This window comes from Salminus brasiliensis, chromosome 19, assembly GCF_030463535.1.
Source record: "Salminus brasiliensis chromosome 19, fSalBra1.hap2, whole genome shotgun sequence".
Lineage (NCBI taxonomy): Eukaryota > Metazoa > Chordata > Actinopteri > Characiformes > Bryconidae > Salminus > Salminus brasiliensis.
Window position 1 is genome coordinate 14,422,688 of NC_132896.1, and position 15,828 is coordinate 14,438,515.

General features: G+C 42.4%; 1 protein-coding gene across 4 annotated transcripts in view; it reads right to left on the minus strand.

Moving 5' to 3' along the window:
* sorbs2b (sorbin and SH3 domain containing 2b) overlaps positions 1-15,828 on the minus strand; it is a 79,356-nt gene that overhangs the window by 2,653 nt on the left and 60,875 nt on the right. For 3 of the 4 annotated variants that reach the window (XM_072664045.1, XM_072664044.1, XM_072664043.1), the window contains 10 exons: positions 14,170-14,219; positions 13,146-13,354; positions 11,310-12,845; positions 10,150-10,235; positions 9,942-9,988; positions 9,700-9,814; positions 9,452-9,580; positions 8,317-8,508; positions 547-593; positions 161-267 (listed from right to left, as the gene is read on the minus strand). In XM_072664045.1, coding sequence (XP_072520146.1) covers positions 161-267; positions 547-593; positions 8,317-8,508; positions 9,452-9,580; positions 9,700-9,814; positions 9,942-9,988; positions 10,150-10,235; positions 11,310-12,845; positions 13,146-13,354; positions 14,170-14,219 — 2,518 coding nt within the window. Of the gene's footprint in view, positions 1-160; positions 268-546; positions 594-1,767; positions 1,882-3,310; positions 3,497-4,430; positions 5,250-8,316; positions 8,509-9,451; positions 9,581-9,699; positions 9,815-9,941; positions 9,989-10,149; positions 10,236-11,309; positions 12,846-13,145; positions 13,355-14,169; positions 14,220-15,828 lie in introns of all 4 variants that reach the window. The other variant, XM_072664046.1, reaches the window with a different exon arrangement.

Sequence of the window (15,828 nt, forward strand, 5' to 3'; positions counted from 1 at the left end):
TAGTTAACAAGCCCTTCCTGACAAGAGCTCATTAGACCTTCCTGTTTGTGCAGAGCAGAGAAAACTCTAGAACGTGCACGGCAGGGCTGGAGGCCTTCGTAGAACACTGGACTCAGTCAACAGTGCCATCTAGTGGTGAAGAAGGAGTGCATAGACTCACCAACAAACCACCCATCGTCACATTTCTCCATCACATCGACGATATCTCCTTCCTTCAGTTCCAGCTCATCCTCATTGCGTGGCATGTAATTATATACGGCTTGGAACCTGCAAGAATGAGGAGGTTGTACGGTGATATGGTTATATGAGATAAAAAATACAAGGACTAGACTTTTTTGTCAGACTTGCACAAGCACAAGAATTTTTACTTCGATGGTTTAGGATGCAGGTGTACATGCAGCAATTGCTGTTCATCAGAAAGGATGAAGCATGGCATCAATGAGCAAGAAGGGTATATATACTTATACAACTTATATCATATAAATTATATAATGAGAGAAAAAGTACTAAACATCTTGCATAAATGAACAATGAAAACACACTCACGGTTCACCACTTTGCAGAGGATCTTGTGCATATGCTGCCCGCTGAGACTGAAATTTAAAAAAAGAAACAGACAGACCTGATATTAACACGCCTCACTCTCACTCCACTGAACTGTATGTCCAGCTCATACTGAGGGTAACCAGTGAAGCAATGAACTCAAAAGACTAATGCCAGTGTAGTGCCACGGGTCAGGCCAGGATCAAATGTGTACCTGAACTTGCTGAGTGATCAAGGCTTCTATGGATCAGATACACATAAAATCGAGGTCTACCAGAGGACAAGAACTGTTTCTAAGCCCATAACCAGACTGTAGTAAAATATCCATCTGTTTTGTCTAAAAATGTGTTCAGTCTGATTGCAGGACTTAAAAGCAGTACAACAAAGCCTGATATCCCATAAAGGAGGACTGTACTCCCCTTGTCTGGAAGGACTTTGGGGGAATAGGCCGCTTGTCTAGCTCTGGGGAGTACACCTTGCTTAAGCTGTGTGCACAGGAAAGATCATTTGACATTCCGAGAAGCAAATCCAGACAGCCCAACCACTCCAAATGGGTGCTCTATGGTTCATCTCACTACAGCAGAACACTGCGTAGCTAGGAGTGCACACATCTGTAGTGCACAGACACATCCAGGCCACAATGAGCTGTTCCTGTTTTGAAAAGCCATCCCGATTGACGCTCGTGCAAAGAAGTGTCCGAACACACACACATGGCCAACATGCGCAACGAACATGGCTCAAAGGGACCACCATACTTTTGCAGCCTTAATTGCGCCCAGTGAAAGCTTTAGCAACCTCACAATGCACGAGTGAATGCGCACAGAAAGACAAGCTGATAAACATAATCCCTCTGTCACAGTGACACACAGAAACTGTATGGACTGGTCCTGAAATATGCCATTATGGAATTATAGTGCAACAGAAGGACAACTAAGTCTACGCTTAGCAGCCTTTATCATGCTTGAAGGCAAAACCCAGCAATGATGGCCAACATCATTAAAACAAATCCCTGTGTATGTTAATTGTAGGCATACAAATGACATGTTTGATGCATTAGTTATAAAGCTAACATGCCTGTATACTGTCTTACATGACACATACTAGCATGGGTTTGTGCATTGACTTCAGCAGAAGTCAAAACAGCAGCAGCAACAACAACACCACCCTCCATTCCCTTGAGTTCCATGTGCTGATGTCACACGCGGCGAGCACGCGCTCTCGTACCCTATGAGACGGCGAATAGTTTTGCCCTCTAACAGGTGATCCGCAGGACCTCCTAGACATCACAGGGCTACGAGGGGGCTTACCAACAACCACAACATCACGCCTTAACACAGGCTGCAAGAACCAGAACCAGGAGAGGCTTCCATCAGGGTTATAGTCAAAATCACTTACACACATACACACACAAAAGGACACAAGTAAGAATGCTCACACATATTGTAGGGACAATGGGTGACTGACCCTTGCAGTAAGAAAACCCCCAGAATATTAGTACCACAATGCACACTTCTAAGACTAGCTAGCATCTTTTTGTACACTGCTGCTAATGCAATATCAGTGGACAGCTGAACACACATGGAGGAGAACACCAACTGCCATCTTTTTTACATTAATAACCTGAATTCTGCTTTCTTTGACTTTGTAGCTTTTGGAGACATAACTAGGTAGTAAACATGCAATCTCCCAATGATGAAAAGGGCCAACACTTAAGCCCCGGTCACACAAATGCGTAATTCCATTGAGATTCCAATGCATTTCAATGCCCCGGCAGGCAAATTTCCTGGACACGGTTCTACACAAGTTTTGCGTCAAGTTCTAAACTGGTGAACTTTGACCATTCACATCCCGAACAATATCTCTGCTACTCTGGCTGTGTGACCTTTGACACGCTCTGTGCTGTTTCTGCTCTGTCTGAGCCAAGATGAATAAAGCGCTGATTGCTGCGGTTCCAAAACAGGTGATATTCTACAACTCTTTTGGTGTGGATAGCACGTTAGCTGCTCTGAGAAACTGCTGAACCAAAATAAAGGACTGTTTACGCCACTGATATCCTGCCCTGCTTGCAGCCACACCCATTTTGTGAGGGGACACCGAATGCAAAAACCCAGTGAGACTGTTGTGCTACCTTCTAAGACCTGAAATGAAGGTCTAAATAATAAATGATTCTACATCAACTATTGAACCACTGAAGTTACATGCAGAGAACTAACACTACTCATATTTCTTATCTGTTTATGCTTCCAGTAAAGTAACAGGTTACATTTACATCCTACTCAAATGTACTTGTGAGGATCCCTGAAGTCCGCTTATGGCATTTGGTAGAGGCTATACCTTTCTTCATGCTCTAAAATTAAACAAGCTGTTTTCATTGCTGTGTATTTTAGACTGATATACAGTAGGTACATGATCTCTTTATTAACTGGCTGCCCTGTATTGTGTCTCATTTGAACAGAAAAATTCAATATGTCTCCTTGAACATGGTTTTAGGCTATAAAGCTATTAAAAAGCTACTAAAAGAAAAATAAGGCAAGCTGGCCTATTAGAACAATTACCAATCTATCAATAGTGCTGAGTTGTATCTATGGATCAGCATGACCCCACCTCTTTGCTTAGAACCGCAAAACCGACCCAACAAACCAACAGATACACATAAAACACGTTAATGTGGGTTTGTTAGTTTTAGAAATACGCACACACTGTCAGTGGATACAGGGTAAGAGAAGGCCACACACCACTCAGTTAGGGTTGAGCACCTCCGCATTACCTTGACTTTGGGGGAGCGGAGCTGTTTGGAGGAAGGAGGAGGGGATTGGGACACTGTGGGGAGTGGAGGGGTGGAGCGGGGGGAGGGAGGTGAGAATTTGGGCGAGGCAGGGGGTGTTGTGGAGGTCAGATGCATCTGGGAGAGAGGGGGCGAGGGATGCAGAGAGGAGCTCTGTGTAACTTCAGCCTGATAGGACGAAATTAAACATCGGATTTAGTTGAACACTGATGTTTTGGCCCACATGCAGTGCCACATAAGACCTGAAGACCTAAAGGATAGGTGCTAAAATTATGAACATAAAAACACACCCAGGCTCTCCAATATACTACCCACATTTAGTGCAAGTAGGGTGTCCACACTGGAAATTGCAGTGAACACTGCAATTGACTGACACTGAGATTTTTGGTACTGATAGTGTACTATTAGAGCTATTGATAATGCTGATTCGAGATGGTACCAAATACTCACTACATTGTGAGATTAGCACTAGATAGTGAAGATAGTATATAGTGTACTTGAGAGTATGTTGTTTAATGCAGCGCACATGGCTGAATTAAAACACAGGGGCAGGGAGAAGGACAAGAACCTCTGCACTATCAAAAAAGGTAGGTTGTTTGAGCAATACTGTTGAAGAACCATATTTGGTTTCCTAAAGAACCATATTTGATTTGAGTGTGAAGAACTTTTACATAATGTTCATATAGGGTTCTATATGAATTTAGTCTGTCATTTGGAGGTTATTTAAACTTTTAAAAGGTTCTTGGTACTCAATCTTCTCAATTCTAAAAACAGCTCTCATAAAAGATTTAACCTTTTGATTGCGAAAAGGTTTTTTAGGCAACCAAAGTGTTTTCTATTTCACAAACTGTATGCAAGCAGATCCAGGAACCAGTTTCCCAAAAGCATCTTAGTGTTAAGATCATCTTAACTGGTAGAGATAGTGTTCAGTGTGATGCTCCACTGCTCCACCACTTAAGAATCATCTTGGTTCTATTAAACCTTTGTGAAATCCAATTATAATCAGTACAAAGTTCCAAGTGTGTACTTCAAATGGGTTAAACAAGACCACTTTCAGGTTCTGTTAGTCCAAACCAAACCACACAGCCAAGCCAAACGCTACCTCAAGTTCTGACATCTCATTACGGACTGGGAAGACTGGGGTAAAGGTGTTTGGCAGCTGTGGCTCACTTGGGTCCTCCTCTATAAACAGTTTGGGCAGCTCCTCTGTCACAGCAGTCGGCGCTGGCCTATAAAAGCCCTCCTCTTCCACAACAGGGCTCTTTGATTGGCTGGCTTGGATGATGGACACAAGCTCTTCGCACACATCATCCTCAGCTTCTCTAGAGGACAGGGCGTACTTACTGGACGAGGGGTTTTCATGGGGCTCGTAAACGACCAGGTCAACCGGGCTGTAAGATTTGGGCAAGTCTGACTTGTTGGCGCTGCGGTTATCTTTGATATCTGGCAAAGGTTGCTCTTTTTCGAGTGAGCCAATAGGCTTTCTGCCTGAAGACACCTCTATCACGCTGTCTGGTCTGGGGCTGGAGCTGAAGGTGGGGGAGACGGGAGAGGGGGTGAAGGAGGCGGAGGTGAGATAAGGCTGTGGGGATGGGGTGGGGTCCGGGGACAAGTAAGTTTTGGGAGAATTGATGGGAATGAAGTGACCCTCTTTGAGCGCTGGGGTGAGGTTGTGGGGCGTGAGGGCTGGCAAGAGGCTTGAGATCAGCAGGTCCAGCTTCTCGTCTTCATGCTGGAAGCTGGAGGGTAAGGGTGGGGGTGTGGGGGCAGGAGTGTCAGTGGGAGACAGGCCCAGAGTAAGGGAGAGCCACTCTCCTGTCACTGCCTGCAGGTGAGCTGCTCTACTGGCGCTGGGGGAGAGCGAAGGGGGCTGGCGGGGAGTGGAAGAGGAGGAGCTGGGTGTGGGGCGTGAAGAAGATGGCTTTGGAAAGAGAGAGAAAGAGAAGATTACAGTGCAGACTTGTGAAAGGAAGCAGGTGAAAGGAACTAAACAGGGAAAAACTGATTAAAGAGTTAACTGGTGGCTATAATAAGCATGTTACTTATTATCTATGTTACCCTGGTAGCTTCAGTGCAACCAAACCCAGAGAGGAAACCTGCCTTGGTGGATTAACGACATTTGGGTATTACATACATAGGTGAGGACTACATATCAGTGACTTTTATCATACCCTAATAATTACTAATAGATAACTACATGCATAACTACATTGTTCCTACGTTTTAACAGCGGGGAAAAACATCAGGAACCACCGGGTGGATCACAAGAGACCACATTGGCTGTTAGATAGGGTTCCTCACTGAGAGGAGTCTTCAAGGTTATGAACCAAACTCTCCTAAACCTTTAAAACCTTGGTAAAAGCTACAAAATGTTAAGATGTAAAACAGGGAATGGTGTAGCCTCCTTTGTTGGTGTCACTGAAAGAGTTATGGTCTGTGCATGTTAACACTGCACATAGTAAAATAGATCAGTGTGTGGAATCAGCATGTTCAGTGTTCCAGCAAAGTTTTTGCTGTATAAAAGATTTATGAGGTTCATACACTCGGTACACTGTGTTTTTGCTTTGCTGCCTACTACAGTCTGTAAATCTGTAAATGGTAATTATTAGTTTTTTTTGAGTTATGAAATTGAGAGTTTTAGCCCCTTAATGCAGAGAGGCCTATTACACACTAAGGTCTATTATTCAGTAACTACAGGGACGTCTGTACAAACTGGTCGAGCTATTCTTAGGTATTAGTAGTTTGTAATAACACTTTTGGCCCGCCGGCTTTTCATAGGCTTTTTAAGGGGTTAAAATGTTCAACTATGACAGCCTGGACATTAGGATTATTTTCGCAGACTAAAGGCACTTTTAATGTTTTGTCTTAATCTGTTGTCTATTGTTTTTTGTGACCCCCCCCCCCAAAAAAAAAAACACTGAAATCTGAGATAAATAAAATGGATTCAATTTAATTTCATTAATTTTAATTGTTAAATCAAATCCATTACATATCAATTAATGCAACAATGTCAGTGAAGCGTCACATTCTCAACAGAGAAATGTAGGATAGCAAAGTAGGATGGTGATTTTGACATTGGCATGTTCAGAAAAAGCCCTGATCACACCATCTGTGCATCACATTGTGTTACCAAAAATTAGCCACAAGGTGGAGCACTGTGCTTAGTGGTTCTCACTGCTCAAATTTAGTGGAGGCTTGAAACGAAACTAAGAGCAACAAACATGTTTAGATTCAGTGATGATTAATATATATTTAATAAACTGCATAATAAATGTATTCTTGGATAATAGTAAAGTACAATTGAAAAGTAGTTGATCTCTTTTTAGCTAGTGTAAAGAGCAAAGCTTGGTTTCAGGCTTCTCCAGACAGTGCATGTATTTGTTCAATTCCATCATCTGCTCACAGCTTTAATATTAATTAAATTAATTAATAATCACTTTTTTTTTGCCAAACCAAGAGTTTAAAGATAAGTATAAGTATTTTTTGGTCTCATTTTAGCATTAGAAATATTTAATGACCACTACTTTATTTATTCTAATATTTATTTATTATTTAAAAAATTCTAATATTTTATTTTGTTTTATTGAGTAACTTACCACTTACCGCCCAGCTAAGAAGTTTATTTTCTAATTTCCACAAATGCTTAAAACTGTCTTTTCACCAAAGCTGAGTAGCCACTAACTATGCATTTCCTCAAACAGGAACAGACACAATCTTGACTGTAATGTTTTACCATTGGGTTATGTAGCTAGAGAACCCAATGGTCATTTCCATTACCAGCTGAAGAACAGTGGAACCCAACCAGCACGTGCACACAGCAGCAAGTCGCACATGCCTGTTTCCAGTCTGTAATTAGCTGGAGCTGCCGATTGGCATGGCATGGTAGTTAATCTGATCTGCTCTAGGTCTGTTTGAACTCAAGTCATGTGGCCAGAGGATCAGGCCTCTAGTGCTCTGTGCTTTGGATGGAATTACAACTCAAGGGCACTTAATCGGAACTAACACAGAGGTAAAGCTGAGCTAATCTACAGATGACAGGAGCACGCTACTAAGGTGTCTGGCTATCAGCCAAACGAGGTCCAATTAATCCGAGGCATAAAAATGCCACAGAGACAACTTTGCGACTGGGTTAATCTTGTCACCTTTAAGCGGAGAAACACTAACTGTGCTCTGCTCCAACACCCTTCCTGCATATTATAAGCAAGAGATTGAATTTCATTTGCCACCTCTTGAGCCAATTAACCCTCAGATGTCTATAGTTATACCTGTCATTTTTTGAATGTAAAGAAAATTACATGTACAGTACATGCAAATAAAATGCATCAAATAATTTGGATTGGATTTAATGATATTAGAGATACCTTTTCATATTGAAATAATAATACAAGATATTCTCCTCTGTGTATTAAGACATCAACTGAATGTTTAAAAGACCCACATTTGATGTGATATTTAAGTTTGTTTAAAAGTGTGAGAAATAAGAAGGATACTGATACCATACTGAAAACTGATACCAAATAATTATATTTTGTTATATTAAATTATATATAATTATAAAAGTCTTATAAGTTTGGCTCTCAATTGCTTTTATTCTTTAAATTTCCTCATCTGATGTGACTAGTAAAACTAGCTAAACGATTTACACTCTTAAAAATAAAGGTTCTTTGAGCGATGCTGTAGAAGAACGTTTTTTGTAAGAAATGTGAGATGTCAGTGCGAAGAACCTTTAAATCAACTTCCTTAGACCTTTAAATTGTTGTTCACAGCTCTTTACCATTTCTTTTCCTTATGGCACCAACAGTAGTTCTTCTTTGGCACCTTTTGCAGCACATTAAAGGGTTATCATGTGTACATACTGCTGGACGGCCCACTGGATGGCACACTTGAGCAACATACTTTATCTTACTGTTTGTCTACACTGGAACCCATGGTGTGCATAAAGCTTGTGAGTGACATGTTGGGGAATGAGATTGTGGGTAAAAGCTTACCCTGCTATGCACTCGGTCGCTGGAGTAGCTACGTGGGAGAGAGACCCCTGGATGCTGGCCAGGACTTTTCACTGGGGATTTCTTGATGACGTCCACGTAGGACACTGGAAAGATGCCCTGTTTATTTGTCTCTGGGATCCTGCCCTCAAACCAGTTCTGGTCCACCTGTCGCAGCAGTATAACATGCTCGCCCTGGAAGACATTGATACAGATGTGTAAATCCAATCTGATTATGATTCTATAGGATATTTTCAATTCAAAATGCAAATATATTCAATCTAATATTGATCTAACATTGGTACAATTAAGCAATATTTAAAAAAAATGCTGAATACAATTGTGACTGGATTAATTGTGCACTGCACAGAAGCATATTTTTATTTATTGAAAATAGCCTAATGATTGTATTCTGGCCAAAAAATTAGTGCATATGTTATAGGCAGTGAATAGAATAGTGATGCACTGAATCTGTTCACTTCTACAGGTTATATGTAATTAAGACAAACACTTATAAGCTCCTCATACCCATAAACTCTGTAATATTGTTTTAATAATGCTATATAATGGGTTACATATTGTTGCTGTCATTAAAAAAAGAAGTCATTTTGGAGCATTTCTATTGACCCATTCATCATAGTCTTTTGCAAAAAGACAATGCAAAGAATAGCTACAAGGTTTAAAGAATTGTAAAAAAGTAGAATGGTTAATGGATATTATATTAAAATGGATATACAAAGCTTTTGTTTGACAGAGGCAATATGGATTATATTCATGGCAAAGTTTGATAGCAAAAGTAAACTGTAAAATACACGTTTTTAAATAAACAAACTGTGATTAAATTATATTATATTATATTGGGGGTGGGCAATGTGGTAAAATATTGTATATAATTTAAATATCATAATAATTAAAGACATTTTTACGATACACTATATTCACTATTATCACGAAAGACATGAACAAAAAAAAATGCATTAGTAGTGACCGAACATTGTCCCATATTTAGTACAGTTCTGCACATTATCCAATTAAACCAGACTAATCACACTGTTGGTAATAAAACATATTGTGTTTCATATTATATTAAATTCTATTACAATTGACATTTTCTTTCCAAACAAAAAAGAAGTCGTGCCTTTCTTAATGACAGCTCTACGTTAGTGTCAGCGTTGAAGTTATAGCGTGCCACAGCTTCCCCAATCTCTCTGCTCTGAGCTGGAGGAGGAGGCCTCACAGGCTGGTTTCTCTCTGACAGAGGAATTTTCTGATAACAGGAACACAACAACACAGTCAGGTCAGTCTATCAGTGCACAATGCAAAATGAATTTAATTGAATTAAAATTAAAAGAATGAAAAGATATGCATGAAACAACCACTACAAACCTCTACATAATTAATGGGGAAGATGCCCACTTTGCCATGCTGCTCTCCTTCATACCAGTTATTATCGATCTGCCGTGTGATGTACACAGTCTCTCCTTTCTTGAATGACAGTTCCCTGCATAAGTTATAAAGTGAGACACATAAGAGCATCTGAACTTTTAAGGATTAACATCTGTTTAGTAGTATTAAGCTGATTATGGCGGTACAATCACATAAAACACAGAATTATGAGCATTCCTTACTTAGCTGTCAGTGCCTTGAAGTCATATATTGCCCTGGCTGGCAGTTTCTGTTGGACAACAAACCAGGCAGATTAAAACGTAGCCATTGTGATAACAGACGTCCAGACCCAGCCGCTGTCCTATCTACACCTGGACCTATAACCAATAAACTATTGAGAAGTATTTAGGCTGTTTTGAAAAGCATACTGAACAGCGCTGAACCACTAACCTCTCTGATGTCAGGCGTAGGCCTAATGCTTTGTGGAGTGTGCCGACTTACATCAGGATATGAATAACCTCTGGATGTGTCCTGATCTAAAGGGAAAAGAAAAGCACAGAATGAGAAAAAGAAGCTTGCTTCACTAGACTCCTACTGTTACATGCAGCATGTCTGAAATGGCGAGGTCATGGTGTGCTTCTTCAAGGAAAATAAATAATGACAACAAAAGGCAAATTCACAAATACCATAAAACAAACAATACAAAAATATGTGGAAGAAGAACCTGATCTTCCTACATGCCAACATCTCTACAGTCTCTCCTAAATGACCCTTACTTGTTATCTCAGGGAGAGGATTTATACTCCAGCACTGCAAACAGATCCCCTGCATGGAACAAATGTATTTATACTAGACCCCCGCATGGTGAGGATTTCCCAGTGCCAAATGCCCGCAAGTCTCTTTGCTCAGGAGAATCGTCATTTGAAAGCTCTTGGCTCTACGCTAAAGGAACTGGGGCTTCCATCGTCAGCAAATGGCCATAAGGTTTATTTAAAGATCCTTAAAATGGAAAGCTGTACCCTGTGCCAATGTAAATACTAAAACATACACACTCACATGACATAAGGCATCAAGACCAATGACAGGTCTCCTTTCCAGTGGCAGGAAAACATACAGAGTCGAAATTCAAAACAGGAGAATGTATTCTCCTCGCAGGCCAAAATCCCAAACCTGTTTTTAGATTGCGAGCTTCAGCTGCTCGAGTCATCTGTTCACAGTTATTTCTGTGGACAAGATTTTTAGAGTCGCAAAGTTCCATCTCGTTCACAGGAGGCCCACACACAGAGTGGGTCCAGTGACGTAAGGTAAGGTAAATACAGTTATATTAAAATGATTAAAATGCCAACAAAAGAATAGCATTGTAATGGAAGACAAGAAACGAAGCAGCAGGACAAAAATCATAAGATAATGATATGGGAGCAGGGCATGCTTCAGAGGCGCTCGATGAAAACCCAAGGCCCTCGTTCTAATCAAGCACATTCACAAACACAGGTGGAGCATGGCAGTGGTGGGCATGGAGGGCGGTTGGAGAAGTAGAAGAGAAGCTCAAACACAAAAAGGGGACAGCAGGGAAGTTGGGGAGGCACGGGAGACTGATGAGTAGAATCCACCTTCACAGCAGTGTTCCTCATGGTTCCTCTGGTTGTTGTTGCAGTCCATGTGGTGGTAGGAGGCACTGTAGGCCAGGCGGGAGTACTCTGGCTGGTAACAGTCCTGGCTGCACATGCCGTCAGGCTGAGGGTGGCATGAACGAAGGTGGGGCAAAGGGCTGGCCCATTCCTGAGCTTGCAGAGAAGCATTCCTTTCAGGCACATCCGGAAGCAGCTCTGCTAACAGCCTGTGGAGAATGCTGTTGTCCGGCAGGCTGCCTCTACGCTTCTCAGCATGGATGTGTTCATAGATGTCCTTTAGGGCTGAGTCCAAAGCCTCATACACGCAGCTTTTTGATTTCGGCATGCAGCCGTGCCTCAGAGGAGAGTTCCTCTTCCTGCGGAAAGGCACCGGACTGACCAGGAAGGCCAGCTTGCTGAGGCCCATCTCGGACTCCTCCACACGCAGCTGCTGTCTTTGGTCTTGCTTGGCCCTCTCATGCTTGATCATGGTAGTGAAACGTGTGTAGGAGGCCGGGCACCTGCCTTTGCAGGAGCTCACCAGCTGCCTGTGGTAATGATGATGGTGGCCCGATCCGCAGAAGCTCTCAGAAGAGGCGAAGGAGCAGTGGTCGAAGTCACTCTCACTACATAAGGAAGAGCCCTCAATCTGGATGAAGTCACTAAGATCAGACACCACGGCCTCATGGTCGCTGTCTGAGTAATCCTGCTGAACAGCAGACTGTCGCAGGTGGTCGCTGGTCACTTGGATATGGATTGGCACTTGTGCGCGGATCTTGGTGTACTGAGGCCGACCCTCGGGTGGATTCCTGGCTGGCGGCTCATCGTCCAGCAAGGATTCGATGGAGTAGCTACGATTTGGGCTGCTGCTCCTCCTGGAGGGTCCTCTGGAATGGCACTCACTTCCCAGATTTGGCATGGATTTAGATTTCTGGATCAAGCTCTCGAATTCTGAGATCCTGTTGTGCACCATGTCTCGTGGCACTTCGCTGTTGCAGCCACTGGCGCCCAAGCGACGGTCCTTGTGCTGCTCGCTCTCGTACTTATGAACCCTAGCTTTGACAGAGCAGATTATCTCGGAATTGATCAGCTCCTGCCGGTTGATGTGGTGCATCTTCTTGTAGAGTTTGAGGAAGCCTGGCGCATCATGGGCAGAGCGATGTCTGCTGCGTTCATGAGGATCCTCTAAACCCTGCCCTTTGCTGTGAGGAGATCCTTCTGGTTTTCCATTTTGCATCAGGAAACCAATGCTCTCGGAGCGATTCCTATCTCCCATTCCCTTCTCCTGGGCCTCAGACAAGAGGTCATCACAGCTCCTGGATTTCAGCTTAGGAGAGGCCTCCTCTGTGCTGACCCACACCTCTGAACACTCTGGTTGTGAATGCCAACCGTTTTTTAGACCTTCTGAACAAGATGTGATGACCGTGTCTTCATTTTGGTCATCATTTTCATATGTGGCTACTGAGTTATGTGAGGTATCATGGTGCAGAATTTGACCGTTCAAATGTGCTGAGTGCATTTTGCTAATATCCCCACCTTTGAAATCCGACATGAGCAGCATGGCAAGAGAGAGACATGAGAAGACATTAACATGTATTTGGTCCTTTCTTAAAAAAAGTTCAACACCCTCAGCAGCAAACCCTCTCCTGAATACATCAGAGGCAACTGAAACACTACCGAAGCCAGGACTGTAAACAATAAATAATTCATTCGACTAATTTAGCAAAAGTAGTGGCGAGACGACAAAAATGAAAACTCTGAACTTCTAGCTGGAACTCATATTCCCAACAAGCCCTGAATGAGGTAAGGCCATGTTTTGATGTCTACGATGCCTACCTTTTGACCTGGACGGGGAGGAGGAAGTGGAGGGGGTGCTGGAGAGAGGTTTCTTCTGGCTGATGTTGCTCCTGGGTGGCTCTGACAAGCGACTGGCAGGAGTCTCGGCTGGTCGCACAATACTTTGGGTGGCACTCAGACTGCTCTGAGGCCTGGACTGGGTTGCCGCAGGTTCTGACTTCCGTCTCTTTCTATTATCGCTTGCAGAACTAGAAGCAATTAGATAAAGAGGCCGAAATCGGCTTATATTTAAAGGCAGTTTGTGATTGATGATTCTTCTAACTGAAGGTCACCAGAGTACGGTTTGAGGGCAAGTGACTTCTCAACATGTATTTAGCATACAGCTGCTCCGTCTGCTGCAAATACAGTGCATCAACAGACTGAAGTAGTACCCTAATAATAAGAATAATAGCCTGAATTACTCCACTGTTTTGGTGTCAACAGAAAATTGAAAGAATTGTGGTTTAAGCCAAATTTTGTGCAAAAGCTTCTCATTATAAGCTTTAACATCAGAAAACAGCCCAACATGCTGTACATACCAAGGAAAAGAGTTTGGTGTTGAACAATACTCCCAAATATATTAGAAAATATCTGTATTTTTATCTGTATCATATTTATATGTTCAAACCTCTTGCTTGAACATGGCTTCTTAAATATGGATTTCTCAAATCAGCCAGTACAGAAAAGAATGATCTGTCGATTATCTTCTAGATTGATGAACATATAGAGCAATCCGGGTTTGTGGGAGTACTAGGATCCTGACTCTGGTAAGGGCCAACTGCTGCAAGGTCGGACTAAAGGGTGATTTATGTCCAACTGACAACACAAGGACAAGGCTTTTTCAGCTGTCACACCCTTCAGACCTTTCTACAACTGTTCTAATAATTCACTAAAAACTCACTCGAGCAACACAGAGACAGACTTTTCAGCCAGATGATTCTATTCAAGAAAAAACAACAACACTATCTCTTCTTTGAATGTAAAACTAATAACAGCTCTTGTACAACAGGGAAAAGCAACTTACCTCGAGGGCCGTTCGAGGCTTATGTCTGCAGACGGCTGATAAAGCGAGGTCTGAAGCAGAAAACAAAGAGCAAGAGTGATTCATTTAATTGTGCACTGATCTGTAAACCTTCCTTTACCTTGTTAGTCAGCTTGGAATGCTCTCATTAAAACAAAGCAAAAAAGGAAAGAAAAAAAAACTCAGCCTCTTCTAGAGCAGCTGGACGCAGTGGGTCACTTACGAGCGTTTCGATGTCAAACAAGGCAGGGAACTCCTTGTATGCATGGCTGGAGTAGATAATCATTTTCCCTTGTACTGAAGCCCTAAGGAGGCTCATCTGGAATAGTTCCCCGGGGCGGCCAGTGACGCCCATCTCTCCCTCTTTTTTTTTACGGGCTTTAAAAGTAGCCTCTCCGTGGTGCCAGATATGTCCGCTTGCTGTGACACATTTGTGGCTAGTAAACATAAATACAGGCCTAAGTGACAGCTACCTCGCAAGCAAGCTCTTAATTGGGCTGCAAAACCCCCCGTGACAATTTTAAGCAGCTCTCTGTATGGTTTCATAGCAGTCATCCAAACATAACTCCAATTGTGACCGCCCACCATCTCCCCCAACAATGGAGCTGTATCCGCCACTAGCCAATGACACGGAACTTGAAGCCCACCACTATTTCTTACTATTTAGTCTTGTAACTAGTGAAGTAATTGTAATAATAATAAAGTAGTAATTGTCAGTTATTTGGACAGTCATATGGGAATCTGAGGACCTGTACGGTGTATGGAGCAATGTTTACAATATAAAACAACCTTCACCAAGTGCAGGCTAATTTTACCTACACTGTGAAAAAACTGTGAAACAGGGTGCCATCTGATATGTATGATTGCCTGACTTACTACAACTACTCTGACATACAAGGGCTGACAGCTTAGCAGTTAAAAAGCACATATCACAATAAATCACAGGGTACTCTTACACTGTGTGAGTGTGCCATCCCAGTCTAAAAAATGGGCAAAATCCATCCCCATTGTTTTCATCCCCCTGCATTAATGTAGTATAACTCAAGATGTCTACTGACTGTATTTTTAATCCACCCATGTGTAAGATTTATAAAGGTTTAGAGAACAGGCTCTGTCATGCCAGGGAACTCCACAGCAGAGAGAGTTAAAGGCCTCCCTTAAGAGCCCAATCTAATCACAATATCTTATTAGCCCCCTGCACCTGGTTGTTGGTTAAACAACTCTAATTTTTTCCGACCATTGGTTAGAACATTTGACAAAGACAAATAGATGGTTTTGATGGTGAATAACAAACAGTTGATGGGAAATTAGGAAATGTATTCCTGTCTTACTGTACATTTTCTTTCCTTTGCCATATTCACCCACAAGTTCACTCATTCCCTCCTCAACTCATTCACTCACAAGCCCACTCATTCCATCCCTCACTCATTCACTCACTAGCCCACTCATTCACTCACTAGCCCACTCATTTACTAACTAGCCCACTCATTCACTCACAAGCCCACTCATTCCATCCCTCACTCATTCACTCACAAGCTCACTCATTCCCTCCCCAACTCATTCACTCACAAGCCCACTCATTCCATCCCTCACTCATTCACTCACAAGCTCACTCATTCCCTCCCTCACACGTTCACTCACTAGCCCACTCATTTACTAACT